We start from the raw sequence: 14,303 nt of genomic DNA, 5'->3' as shown, positions 1-14,303 counted from the left end.
CTAAATTTATTCAGTGTCAGTAAAGAACAAGGCCAGCTTGGCTTCGTCAGGCAGAGGTTTTCAATCTCTTTGAGTCCACAACTCCCTTGACCAACTATATTTGTTCTGTGGCTCCCCTCTGGGGAAACACGTTCCAAGCCTCAGAAGTCCAGTTATGTCACCCCTTGCCTGCAGAGCCAGCAGCCCCTCACCCCTTTTCGAACACCCTCACTTGTGTAGTGTTTCCCCAGCCTCCTCTCCTCTCTCTCCTTCTTGGGAGTCCTCTGGGCAGCTGTCACCACTGTCCCTGGTCTCTGAACCAACCCCCACCCAAGAGAGCTGCCTCCCCCCCCCCTTTGGGCCTGGGAAGCGGATGCCCCCAGGCTTAGTGGCCCGAAAGAGACAGAGATGTGAGAGGGCATCAGTGGAGGGAGGAAATGAACTAGGGTCAGAGTCCAGTGTTGCCTATGGCACCCCCAGGGTGCCTCAGCACACTGGTTGAAAACCCCTGGCTTCGTGGATGTCTGCTAGTGGGTCAGTGAAAAGGCCTTTCTGTGATCCCTAGAAGCAAACTCATTAATTGGATGAGATATGCTAGTTTATACATCCTGCTTGGGAACAGGGACGCGGGTGGTGCTGTAGTCTAAACCACCGAGCCTCTTGGGTTTGCCAATCAGAAGGTCGGCGGTTCGAATCCCTGTGACGGGGTGAGCTCCCGTTGCTTGGTCCCAGCTCCTGCCAACCTAGCAGTTTGAAAGCACGTCAAAGTGTAAGTAGATAAATAGGTACCGCTCCGTTGGGAAGGTAAATGGTGTTTCCGTGCGCTGCTCTGGTTTCAGTGTTCCGTTGCACCAGAAGCGGCTTAGTCATGCTGGCCACATGACCTGGAAAAACTGTCTGTGGACAAATGCCGGCTCCCTCGGCCTGTAAAGCGATATGAGCGCCGCAACCCCAGAGTCATCTGCGACTGGACTTAACTGTCAGGGGTCCTTTAACTTTACTTTTTGGGAACAGGACTTGGAAATCTGAAAACATTTTTTGTGACATTGGTATGTAACTCTCATGCGCCTGCCTAGTCTAGTTCAATGCACAATGCTAAACAGAAGACATGGATACAGAACTTGTCTTTGGAGATAATTTCCAAAATGCATGTTCTATGTAACAACTAAGCTGTAGAAACAAAACTGGTAAGTAAATATTTGAGCATCAGAACACGGGATGGAAGGTCATCAACTTCCAAAGGCACAGAAAAAAGAGTGAGGTATTAACTTGCCACTGCTGCCCTGGAGGAGAGGCAGGAAATAAATTTAATAAATAAACATATTAAATACTAGGAGGGTGACAGAGCCATTCTGGTTTCCGGCTGGAAGGCATTCCAAAACTGCATCAGAAAAGTCCTCCTACTTCATGGTGGCCAGCCTGGGCAATGTGTAAGGTGGTGTTTTCAGTGGAGCCTAACTGGTAGTTTCAAACTGAGAGGTACCATTTCACAGTGGAGGAGATATTCCTGGAGATAATTGAACCCCTGGCTGTCTTAAGTCTCTCAGTCAACACGAGTATGCTTGTTTATACCCAGCAACAATCCAGCAGTAGCTCTCCATGTGATGGAGGCAAATTGGCTAAGCATCATCACACACTGAAAAACCTCCTCCTTAGATATATTGTACATTATATATTGTATATTAAAGTATACTACTGGTATGTGTTAACCTGGTATGGTCTTATTCTGCACTATGTCCAAATACAAGATAACCTTAATTTTCTTTATAGGTTTGGTTAAGTTTCATCATGTTTACAATTTATAATATGCATGCCTTCACTGACAGCTTTCTTGTCAGTTCTAAGTTCTCATAAAAGGTCAAGCAAGGTGCTTTGAATTGTCAGCTAAGATCCTCAATTACATATATATATATATATAGAGAGAGAGAGAGAGAGAGAGAGAGAGATGACATATCCCCCTGTTGAACAAACACAATACTACTTGTTACGTGTATGTTTCTGCAAGTGGCTATGCTTCAGAATACATCAGATTTGGAGAAATTGGATCCATAAACTTCTGTCATGCTTTGGTTGAGTAAAAAGCATTGCTAGTTCAACAAAAGCCTTTCCAAGAAAAGGAAGTCTCCTTTGACCCAGTCATTGTGTCTGACAAATGCTGACTTGCATTCTCTTTCTTCCTGTTTCTCTTGTACTGATTTTAAAGCAACCGGAAACATTGCCTCTATCTAGCCACTTTATCTTTCTCTCACGTCCAGCTCTGAAACTCACTGTGTTGAGTCACAAAACTCATAATTCTGGAGGTTCTGGAGGAAAATGTGCTTTAATCCAAAGCATGGATATGTGTAGTGAGATTTTCTTTGTACGTGGTTTGCCTTTTTACTGTACAAGCAAGATGCCAAAACAAGGACCACTAATGCCTATCTTTTAAAAAATGTGTTATTTTGCATTAGTAGAGGCAATTCCACCCTGTCTAATTTCTTGACTCGAAAGTAGTAGCTGTGCTGTAGTCTAGAGACTGAGGCAGTTGAACTTGCCTATGTGGGGGTGGGGGATATATATATATTTAGACTAAGCAAAGATATCCTGGACATAAGGCATCCCCTGACATGTCTGTACTACTTCACCAATTATATTAGCTATGTAACCAGAAGGATGCTCTGTACATGCAGCCAACTGCAGCCAACAATCTCTTGTATGTCTCCTCGTGAAGAAGAAAAATTGCCTAGAGGCAAACGTGTCCCCATTTCTCCACAGCTGAATTTCTGACCCTGTTCTTGCGTAACAGTTTTGCTTGTTAGAAATCTGCGCTGTATCTGAAGCTATATTCCCAAGGTAAGGAGAGCTACATGGCTGATGTCTGGCATTGTTGCTGCCCATATCCTTAGCTCTTGTGTTTCACAGGTTGCCTAATGGGACATGCTGCTTTCCCCCGTTTTGAAGGTGGATTCACACATGCATTTCCCGGTCTAGTCCGCTGGGTGCTTCCTATTAAGCAGACCACCACACGCCCCCCCCAGATCTGTTAAACATAGCCAGTTGAGTACAAGACACCAGCAGCTGTTGTTGCCTAATCATCTGATTTAGGTGTCGGTTCAGCTTTCATACTCCTTTTCCACAGTGCTGCAATACCTAGCTTAAACGTGTGGTGATGACATCTCCATGGGGCTCAGGGTGACATGCAGAAATAGTCACCCCAAAGACTCTTGATTTCTACTTCTGGCTGATCCAGCACCATGTTTGATACTTTTACTGTTACATTTGAAGAGCTGTGTTGATGCATGGTATGAGTAAAGGTGGCACTGTAATAGATTGTTTGGGTGCACTTTTCTGAGGATGGGAACCCTTGAATGGATAACCAATTTTGAAAAGTGGGAGAGGGACTGTACCTCAGTGGTAGAGCACATGTTTGGTATGTTAGGAGGTCACAGGTTCAGCTCTACTTGGAGAAGCCAGAGACTGAGAGAGACTCGTATCTGAGACCCTGGGGCACCTCTGCCAGTTGGCATGGAAAATGCAGTAAGCTTCAGGCATTGGCATACAGCATTTTTTGCTTACGGCTTTTTATTTTGTCTTTAATTGCTCACTAGGTGATAAAGCCCTTGATGGCTACAGTAAGAAAAAGTACGTCTGCAAGCTGCTTTTCATCTTCCTCCTGGGACATGATATTGATTTTGGCCACATGGAGGCTGTGAATCTCCTGAGTTCGAACAAATACACAGAGAAGCAAATAGTAAGTCATGTCCCATTCATGCATAGCGTTGAGATATATATATATATATACTACCCACTTCCCATATAATATTGGGGGTCAAGGGTGGGGACGTTTTTCACCCTGAGGGCCATGTTTCCTTCTGGGCAACCTTCTGAAGGCCACATGCTGGTGCTGAGCAGGGCCAGAGGCAACAGTGAGTAGACCTACTAATGTGAATTACACCTTTGTGCAGTGGGCTAGTCTCTGTACGTGTGTACTCTCCTCTCTGCCCTCCATCTAGGCAAGTAAGAGGCATTGTCAGAATTCAAGGATGCATTACAGTCAGCAGGCACACAAGGGACACAAATGGCAGCTGTCAGTGCTTGAAATGTATTTCACATTTGGCATCTAGGCATGTAGGGGTGCATCAGTAAAATATCTGTAACAGGTTTAGCACAGCAGAACTTTCAAGCAGACGCTGATGCAGAATGTATAAAACCAGAGGTGGGGTATAAATAAATTATTATTATTATTATTATTATTATTATTATTATTATTATGGATCGGGATAATAGACAACATTAATCATTTCTTTTATTAAATTAGAAAATAGGAGTCTCTTGGTATTCAAACATAAGAGAAAATATTTCTAATACAGTATAGTACATGGTTAAAAATATATATGGCTATTTTAGAGTTTCAGCCAGATTGTCCTATAAGCATCTGGTTTGAAAGAAAGATTCATGCTAGGGACCCATCTCCCTTTTCCCTCTTAAAAAAAAAATCAAGCAGAGGCTGATTAAGGTGAACTATAAGCGATGAATAAACCAGCTAGGCTTCCTTATTTCTCTAGTTGTGCACTAGAGATGTACACTACAGAGAAATCCCCCTGCACACATAAATTTTCCTCTTTCCAGAAATGTCTGGATCTCATCCAGTATGACTTTTAAATGCTGTGTTTTGATATGCATACATCTAAGCAGGATCCCCACCTGTCAAATTAATTTACATTTGGCTTTTATTTGTACATACTTGGAGTGAAAACTGCCCACATTGTGACATGTCTGGCTTTTAGGTGAGGTCCTTAAACCATTATTCTCGAGAAGCCTGAATAATTCCCAATCAGGAGTGGCCAGCACCGAGTGCAGGGTCTTGATCCTTCTCCCAAAGCAAATTCATCTGCCCCTGCATCCCAAATACCCATTGTTTTTTTGGGTGGTAGCAGCAAAAATAGGAGTGAGGAAGCATATCTGGTGCTGGGGTGGGTGGAGTGGTTTAAGCATCTCTCTCCACCCTAGAGCCCTGTTGAGGATGCAGATTCTCCTATCCCAGGTTTCCATGGTCAGCCGATCATTTGACTGAGAGGAGAGAGAGAGCATGAGATCATTTGACTGAGAGGAGAGAGAGAGCTGTGACCCCGTACGTGTGCATGCCCAGTAGGTGTATATGCAAGAGCATGGAGGCCCACCCCAACCCCTGGCATGCTGTCCCCAGAGGGTTGGCCAAGGCTGAATGCAGCCTAGGCCAACCCTGACCTACCTCATAAATGACACAGGAGCCATTTGTTATAAAGCAATGTTGCCTACTAAGCACTTTCCCTGCTGCCCACTACTAATTCTTCTCTTAATTCCAGGGCTATCTGTTCATCTCCGTGCTGGTGAATTCAAACAGCGAGCTGATCCGCCTGATCAATAACGCAATCAAGAACGACTTGGCCAGCCGCAACCCCACTTTCATGGGACTCGCTCTGCACTGCATTGCCAATGTGGGCAGCAGAGAGATGGCGGAAGCATTTGCTGGAGAAATTCCAAAAATACTTGTAGCTGGGTAGGTGTTCCGTGGGAATTTCAGGAGCTTGACAGAAAGAAGGCAATTAAACTGATTCTTGGGATGCAGCCAAGTATCTAAACATTTGCTGACTGAATGTGGAGTAACAGCCTCCTAAAGGAAATCCATAGGAGATCCTATTCCACTCTGGAACGAGAGAAGACTCATTTGTTCCTGAAAGCTCTTTTGGTTTGGCCCCCCTGCCTTTGTGTGGTATTGCTTTATTGCTAATAGGTTCACCGCTTTCGGTGTCACATGGATTTGAAATGTGTATCTGTGTTAACCAACTTTTTATATTAATTTGTTTTATAAAATGGTATGATGGCTGAGAATTATTCTGTTGATACAAATTTAAACAACTGGATGGCTAAACAACTGCAGCCCTCACGGACGACCAGCCCTTTTGAAAAGTGAGAGTGCTTGCTTAAGTGCTGGCATCGCATCCATTTATATATATACCTTTCAAGTGTTGTGGGGTGTTTTCTTAACCCAGATGCTTCCAAATGAATGTTTCTTTGGCGTGAAGGAGCCAAAATGTATTTATCTACAGAGATTATATTCATACAATACAAAGCCTAACCTTGGAAAATATAGATTCTTAATAATCTGTTGTACTGCAAAAATAGGTTACATATGGCATCTCATTCATTAGACTCATGTGGTATAAACATATGCAGCCTCATAGGCTAAAGAACACATTCCCACAATCAGTGGCCTTGCCATGTTTCCTACATATACAAATGTTCCTGCTGACAGAAACAGTATGCCAGTTTCATGAACTGGAAAGTTATGTGTACTTTGTTGCATCTGTGGGGTTTTTTCGGAGCTGACACGATGGCAATACTCCCATGTATTTTTGGTGCTCATGTTACTGCTTGCAGTGTGTGCAACTTTGAATGTGGATGGGTACGAGCTTGTATATAGGGAAATGGTCCAGCCTTGCTGTCTTCTAGGAGCTGCCGCTGAAGAATTTTGGGTGTTTGAGAAGCCCTTGACCAGCTTTGGTTTTCTGTTGCAGAGACACCATGGACAGTGTGAAGCAGAGTGCAGCCCTGTGCTTGCTAAGATTATACAGGACTTCTCCTGACCTGGTTCCTATGGGAGACTGGACCTCCAGAGTTGTGCACCTTCTCAACGACCAGCATCTGGTAAGCTCACTAGACTAGATCTTTTTCTCTTGAAAGTGTGAATATTTGATTGTCTGGATTCAGAATTTAATTATCTAGAACCATGGAAGCAAATATTTGGCAAGTTTGCCATTGGTCAACTCCTAACGGTGAGATGTGCTACACTAATGCTTTGGGGTCAAGTTGCTTCCGGACTAGAGATGAGTGAGCTTTCAAAAGTTCTCTTCTCAATAACTCAGAATTTGCCAAATTCTTCTTTTTAAAAATCCAAACTTGAATAAGTTGTGTTGAGATAGTATGAGGGCCTATCTGGGGAGCTCTTTTTTTCTTGGTCTCAAAGGAACCATCAGACACATATTGGGGGAGGGCCCAGAAGCTAGTCCTTGTGGGTAACATGGGAACTGACTTTCAGCCCCCTCTCCTCTTTTCACTCTGGAAGCATCCATTTCCTTCCCCATAGGAAGTCGTGGAACCATTACTTCTTATGGAGACATGAAAATATACCTGTGGTGTGAGATTAGAAGATGTGGATGCGGGGAGTTCAAGCCTTGCTGGTTACCTGGCTTTGTCCATACCGTGGTCAAGGCTCAATTAATGTGTCCTGTCAGCAGAGGCCCTGTATAAAGACTTCTGCTTATGCAATAGGACTTTCCCCTGCTCTGCTCCCCCATATTAAGGTTACCAGACGTCCCCGTTTCTTGGGGACAGTCCCCGGATTTACAAATCAGTCTCCTACAAAATCCATTGAAGTTGAAAAGTGTCTCCGGATTCATTGAAAAAAATCTGGTAACCTTACCCCATATGCCCCCTCCAGATTGGCTTGGGTGTGTGTGGAAGAGTCCCTGAAACAGTGCACAGAGGAATGGCGAGAGAAGGGGTCGTTCTGGAACAATGGGAATCATTCTGGAACAATAATTTTAGTACAATGGTACCTCAGGTTACATACGCTTCAGGTTACATACGCTTCAGGTTACAGACTCCGCTAACCCAGAAATAGTGCTTCAGCTTAAGAACTTTCCTTCAGGATGAGAACAGAAATTGTGCTCCGGCGGCGTGGTGGCAGCAGGAGGCCCCATTAGCTAAAGTGGTGCTTCAGGTTAAGAACAGTTTCAGGTTAAGAACGGACCTCCGGAACGAATTAAGTACTTAACCCGAGGTACCACTGTACTGTATGACATAGGAAGTCCTCCCATTGTGTTTTTCCTGCCCACAAGTAAACTAAAGGAGGGAAGCAGCGCCATGAGCTTGCAATGGGATTAGGAAAAAAATGCTGCAGGACTTCCTTTCCTGAAAGCTTGGATTTTGAGCACTTTCAGAAAGAAGTTCAGGGATTGAAAGGATTATGCCTGGCCTTCTGAACTCAGCCAGGCTCAGATGAGCATACTTCATCCCTGTTATCGCCTGGGAAAAGGCAGGAAGTGGCACAGCAGTTTGCTGAAGAGGCTTCAGGCAGTGTCATATACTGGCCAGGCTTTCCGCCCATTCCTGTCCAGGTCTGCCACAAACTCATGTGCCAGATTCCGTGTGGCAAAGGAATGAAAGGAATGATCCTTAAGGTATTCAGGATCCTGCCTCGTAAAACGAACAAGCTTTTGAAAAGACACTGCAGTGTGTTCAGTGATGTTTCTGGTAATATGCATGCAGGTTACAGTCCACAGATAAGTTGCATCTGTGCCATAACTGCTTTCCTTTTGTCTTTGAGGAGAAATTGTCATTTTATACAGAGCTCCTAATGTACAGAGTGCTTTGCAAACTCGCTTGTCCAAGATCTTGTGAAGTAAACAACCAGCTAGTTTTACTCTTGGTACGAGGGTGACTTATCACTAGTCACACAATCTAGGGACTGATCGGGGATTTCAGCACAAATCAAAATACAGTTTTCTGTGCGCCAGACCAGCAGCTGACCAAGGAAGGGTCTTTCCTAATTGTTTGCATTGTATCTTTGCAAAAGGGAATGAGTTATTTTCTTTCTCTCTTGATGGTGGTTTGTTTGTTTGTTTTTTTAAAGTCTGCAGTGGATTTGGTTAATATTTGAATGCATTACCCCAATATAGGGCAAGGTCATGTACAGGCCAGTTACAGAAGGTGGCAGGGCATGCATAGCCTTTTGTAAAAGGACATTGGGATCCTGAGATTGTAGTTTGTCTTATTTTAGCCCATTATTGCAGGCTACGGAAGATACACATCTGCTTTTAAAAAACAATTTTCCTGGAAAAATAGAAAACGATATAATCCAGAGAACTGTTGCATGAATCAATATGTATATTTTTAAAAAATTATTTGGTCATTTCAGAGTATCTTTCTCCCTGCCCCCTCCTGCAATATCACCCAAGCCTAATAAATAGTATACAGTATGGGTTGTCAATATGGCGCTAGTGGGTGCAGTGACCCCTTTGAGGTCTTTTCCCTGGTGCCTGTGAAGCTTCTGAGCACCTTCTCACTTCTGCCTTGGTGGTGAAGGCGGTCTCCTTTTTCTCCCTTGGTAAAGTACCTAGAGTTGAAGGAGGAAGCTGGAAGAACGACACACTTTCCCACTTCCCTTTTCCAGTTCTATGAACTTTTCAAGGTTCTGATGAATTCTCCTCCGAGATCAAATTGTGTGTGTGCATGCACTTTCTTTCCTTTCCTGTTGGGGGCAGTGGGGGCTAATCCAAAGGAAGGGGGAGAAGTGACCAGAAGAGATGGTGTCCAAGGCACCCCCAAATGCAAATGTGCCCATGGACTTTTAATTGGTGGGCAACCCCTGGTATACAGAAACAAGATATGCAGGGAAGAGGGAAGTCCTAACCATACCATACCATACCACGTAAATCCTAAAATGGAAATAAGGGATAGCTGGGTAAGAGTAGTCAGGTGACTGGGGGAAAAATGGATTAGGCCATACTAAGAAAAACACAATATACTTGTCAGAAGTCATATCCCAGTTTTTTAATATAAATTACATTAATAAAACATCTAAATACATTAATACAGTTCGTCCGTTTTGAGCCAAATAAAGGATTGAATCGTTTTTGAAGCAGGAGAAGAGTAGAAAGCTTTTATGCTGCCAGTAGATGCCTAAGGGCCAAACAAGGCATGATGTGGACAGTCTATGAACAGCGTCTCCCACAGCTTTCTTTTCTTTCTTTCCTTTTTCGTTTCCTTTCTCTCTTTGCAGCTTTGGGGGAAATTAGATTGAGATCATGACATGATGGCAGGCTGGGGGAAGGTAACTTCTCCCATTCTGGTCTAAATCCCACTCCAAGCTGCTACTTTTTCTGTAGGGGGAAAACCTTTTTTTTTTTCTTTTGCCATACGGTGCAAAGACTAGCTCTGATCTCGTGATCTACTTCCCCTGTGGCGTTATTGGTGCTTGGAAAAGAACAAACTGTGGGAGATCCTGTGCATCCAGCTTAATAGGCAATTTGGCTCTAATAATATCCCCGGAAACTGAGAGACCTGTGGATGGGCTTGATGTTGGGGACTTTGGCTCTGGGAAATAGGCCCATCCTCTCACAGTTTGCCACCTTAACTATCTTTATTGAAGAGCAACACATTTCTCTTTTTGATAGAGGTGCTCGCACTCCCGCCAGCCGTTAAGACAATGCCTTCTAGGCTCATGGAGCAAGTACGATGGGAGTGAAACTGGGAGGATGGCAATGGAACTGGGGTGTTTTGGGGTGTGGGGGAGGCTATACCATCTTGGATATTTGCCCTCTTTTCGTTAAAAAGTACAGCCCTGTGGTGTAAAGTATGTGTGGCATAATAAATGAAACTTAATGGTGCTCTTGGTATACAATGCATGTGCTTAGTAATTAGAACGGATTTCAGGGAGCTGTAATCCTGTTTTTCTCCAGGGTGTGGTTACTGCTGCTACAAGTTTGATCACCACTCTGGCACAAAAGAATCCAGATGAATTTAAAACCTCCGTGTCTCTGGCTGTCTCCAGACTCAGCAGGGTAAGCAATTTATTGTTTAGACGCAAGTGCTGGAATGAAACTAGGCTAAAACTAAATTAAGCTGGCTGATTAGATTAACCATCTGGTTTAGCTTCATGGGAAGCTGAAGTGCAGTTGGTATGAGAGCCGTTCTGATAGTTTGACAGGCAGAGTACCTGAAGTCAAAGAGATGTAATTTGCTGTGCAATATCTCATGCACAGTGATTGTGTTGGGCTGATCCAATCACTTAAAAAAAATTCTTAGCTGTGCAGGAGATGGCAGATAAACACGCTTGTATAGGTATAGCTGAAATTAAATTGTAAATAATATTTTGAGGCTTTGCAGGCAAAGCCACTCCTTAATTGCAAGAAGTTTGGAAGACCAGGGTTCCACTTCAGTAGCTACCAGAGAAGGAAGAAAATGATGCTATCTGTGATCAAGGCCTTGTAGTATTTTTTTTTTTTTTTTGTAATATAGTTTGGCAATTCCATTCATTGGTGCACTTCTGAACAGTTTCAATGACATTATCTGCAAAGTAATCTATTAAAAAGGAAAGCCACCTGAAGTTTCAAAGGCCAGATAAGTACAGAAATATTTCCCAGCAAATATACCTGTAGCTTTGTCTCAGGTTGGGTTGAGCAATAATGCCTGAGCAATAATGCCTGCACAACTGTACACTTAAAGGAGTTGCTGCTGGTTGTGATGCCAGTAGCCAAAGATAGGGCTGCTGCCATTGCAGTAGTTCTTAAGATGATAGTTGACCAGTTTTCTGCTGCATTGTACATAATTCCTGCAGGGAGCCAGGTCCCGCTGAGGCCTGGTTGCAAGTAGCAAGCTCTTGTTCCGCAAGGCATTCTGCCTAATCAATGTAGGATGGATTCTTGACAGTAGACACTTAGAGATTAGTGGCATGATTGGTTTGCTACTTTGGAAACTTGAACCCCAGCCAGGCTAGCCAAAGATTTTGCTGCCTGAGGTGAAGGACTGGATGATGATCTCACTCCCCCTTCCATCCCAGAATCTGCACACAGAAGTAAATGGAACTGGCCATTGAATGCCAGCAATGGGGCAATATCCGCCACCACATCTGAGGACAGGAGGACAGCTTAGGGGATGCATGGATGGCCCACACATTGTTGTCATCTAATTTCTGGCTGCCACTCCCCACTCTCCACCCAACATCTGCCAGCTGAGGTGGCTACCTTGCTCTGCCTTATGGTTGGCCAGCCCTGGATTTAAACTTGTTCCAAGACACCCCGGAACAGTGTATGGGAAAGGAGAGGGGATTGTTCTGTCTTGCAAGCCATGCAAAATAGTCTTATGGCTTATTGTTAATCTAAACAGTCCTCACTTTCTCTTGCAGAAGACTGTTACCGTCTTTCCTTTCCTCTTCCTTCTCACCACAATGTCATGGCTATTCAGTGTGGACATCAGTTGTTTTCCCCATTTCCCCTAATTTAACATAGAGTATTTTAAAGCTTTCTGTCCAGATTTTTTCTATCCTTCCTGCCCCTCCTGCAGATCTCAAGCACAGTCTTTTATCTGCCCTTCCCTTGAAAAGCATGATGTAATTGAGAATCTGCTGTCCCTCAGCAGAAAGTACAAAAGGCATATTCAAGCACTGTACACTGGTTTGATACAGCTGAGTTTGGGGAAATCTGTCTTGTTGTCTGGTCTAAAAACGTTATCGTTCTAAATTCCTCCTCGCCCAGAACTTCTGCCCAGCTGTATCTGCCTCTGTCAAATTTCCTGTTGTCTTCCCTTGTGGAAATGCTCCCATCATCCTGGCCCATTCATCATTCAGAAGAACAAATTAACAGCCTTCCTGCGTCAACCCAGCCTCCTGCAACAGAGATTTGTTGGGGTTGCTTGCTGAGGGCGTATATGATCACACAGAGATGTAATGGAGAGCTTGCAGCTACAGTCTCTCACTTCCTGCTTTGAGTTGTTGGTCTGTCCTCAGACAAGTGACTGGCAATCACTGATAATCTCTCTTGTGCTGCCAGGTTCCTCCCCACTCCCATTAAATTGCTGTTGAAATAGGAAGTTGAAGTTTATACAAATGATGAATTGTGGCACTTGTGTGCCAATTCCAATCTATTGTTCCTTTGTTCTACTATTATGTGAACTAGTTGTTGTTATGATGTAACTAACTAGCAACTACTTGGTGGTACGTTCATGTTCTGCTTGCAAGCTGCCCATGGGAATCTGGTTGAGAACAGGATGCTAGACAAGATGGGGCTTTGGTCTAATCCAGCAGAGCCTTTCTTATGACTTTCCATCTTCTTCCAACATACTCATGATCTTGCCGATCTCTAGCATATTTCCCCCTCTGTGTTTCTTCTCTAGTGGCTGCTTGCTTGTCTTTGAGCTCCCTGGCAAGCCTTCCACATTGCCTTACTCAGTCTTTTCCCTCATGGGCATTGTCTTGCATTTTTTAAGGCTCAGCATCATTTTACTGTGGCTTATTATTATTATCTATTAAGCTGGACAAAGCGCCACAGGAAAATAACAGTTCTTGTCTTGCAGATTGTGACGTCTGCATCGACTGATCTCCAGGATTATACCTATTACTTTGTTCCAGCGCCGTGGTTATCTGTGAAGCTTCTAAGGCTTCTGCAGTGCTACCCACCTCCAGGTAAAGTAATTGCAATCACTCTGCTTTCACACTTTGCTTACACAGGAGAGAAGCCATTTGCACTAAAACAGCACATGTTTGCAGAAAGAGAGAGAGAGAGGTTCAGATAATGAACCCCACTGCTATGTCTGCTACAGGCATAATATTCCCAGTATTTCTAACTATGGTCTCAATCTAATTATCTAATTATGTTGAAACCATGAGCAAATGTCCTGGCAACACCATAATCAAATCAAACTTGATAACTGAATAACCCATTTAGTGGTCTTTGGTTTAATTTTCGGTACTTGGCTCTTTCATATCAGTGATTCTGTAATGATCAAAGGATAAGCAACTACCGTATTTTTTGCTCTATAAGACGCACCAAACCACAAGACGCACATAGTTTTTGGAGGAGGAAAACAAGAAAAAAAATATTCTGAATCTCAGAAGCCAGAACAACAAGAGGGATCGCTGCGCAGTGAAAGCAGCAATCCCTCTTGCTGTCTGGCTTCTGGGATAGCTGCGCAGCCTGCATTCGCTCCATAAGACGCACACACATTTCCCCTTACTTTTTAGGAGGGGAAAAGTGAGTCTTATAGAGCAAAAAATATGGTAACTTTGCAGAACCAAAATGCTGGTGCCATATGCAGCTTTCTGAAACTGGAGAAACAATGCCATCTAATGGGCATTTAATGGTTTGATAGTAAAGGCTGTCAAAATTGCCTGGTGATCTTGCCTAACCGTTCTATTTCTCCCAGAAGATCCTTCAGCACGAGGTCGTCTCACTGAGTGTCTGGAAACTATTCTTAACAAAGCTCAAGAACCTCCAAAATCCAAGAAAGTACAGCATTCAAATGCGAAGAATGCAGTACTGTTTGAGGCAATTAGTTTAATTATCCACCATGATAGGTAAGTTTGGCATTCATAATGCATGGCTGGCAGTAACAGTTTGAGATGTGAGCATCAGTTCTATTGTCCTAAATGTGTGGTTTCTGAGAAAGTATATACTAATTTTGTATTCTTCTGTTCTCTGAAAGAGGGTACAGTGTACTTTTTCCACGGTCATTCTGGCAAATGTCTGAGCAGCTCCTGAGTGAAAAACAATTATGGGAGCAGTTTTTGTTCTGGAGTTTAGCATTGC

At 43.6% G+C, this 14,303-nt stretch overlaps 1 protein-coding gene across 4 annotated transcripts in view; it reads left to right on the top strand.

The window, feature by feature from the left end:
• AP2A2 (adaptor related protein complex 2 subunit alpha 2) overlaps nucleotides 1-14,303 on the top strand; it is a 61,573-nt gene that overhangs the window by 22,102 nt on the left and 25,168 nt on the right. For 2 of the 4 annotated variants that reach the window (XM_081880826.1, XM_081880828.1), the window contains exons 3-8: nucleotides 3,567-3,709; nucleotides 5,304-5,497; nucleotides 6,516-6,645; nucleotides 10,461-10,562; nucleotides 13,072-13,180; nucleotides 13,921-14,071. In XM_081880826.1, coding sequence (XP_081736952.1) covers nucleotides 3,567-3,709; nucleotides 5,304-5,497; nucleotides 6,516-6,645; nucleotides 10,461-10,562; nucleotides 13,072-13,180; nucleotides 13,921-14,071 — 829 coding nt within the window. The remainder of the gene's footprint in view (nucleotides 1-3,566; nucleotides 3,710-5,303; nucleotides 5,498-6,515; nucleotides 6,646-10,460; nucleotides 10,563-13,071; nucleotides 13,181-13,920; nucleotides 14,072-14,303) is intronic. The other 2 variants (XM_081880829.1, XM_081880827.1) reach the window with 1 other exon arrangement.

Source organism: Podarcis erhardii, assembly GCF_964252035.2.
Source record: "Podarcis erhardii genome assembly, chromosome: 1".
Lineage (NCBI taxonomy): Eukaryota > Metazoa > Chordata > Lepidosauria > Squamata > Lacertidae > Podarcis > Podarcis erhardii.
The sequence above is the reverse complement of the archived record's forward strand: the minus strand, read 5'-3'. Positions and strand labels throughout refer to the sequence as shown.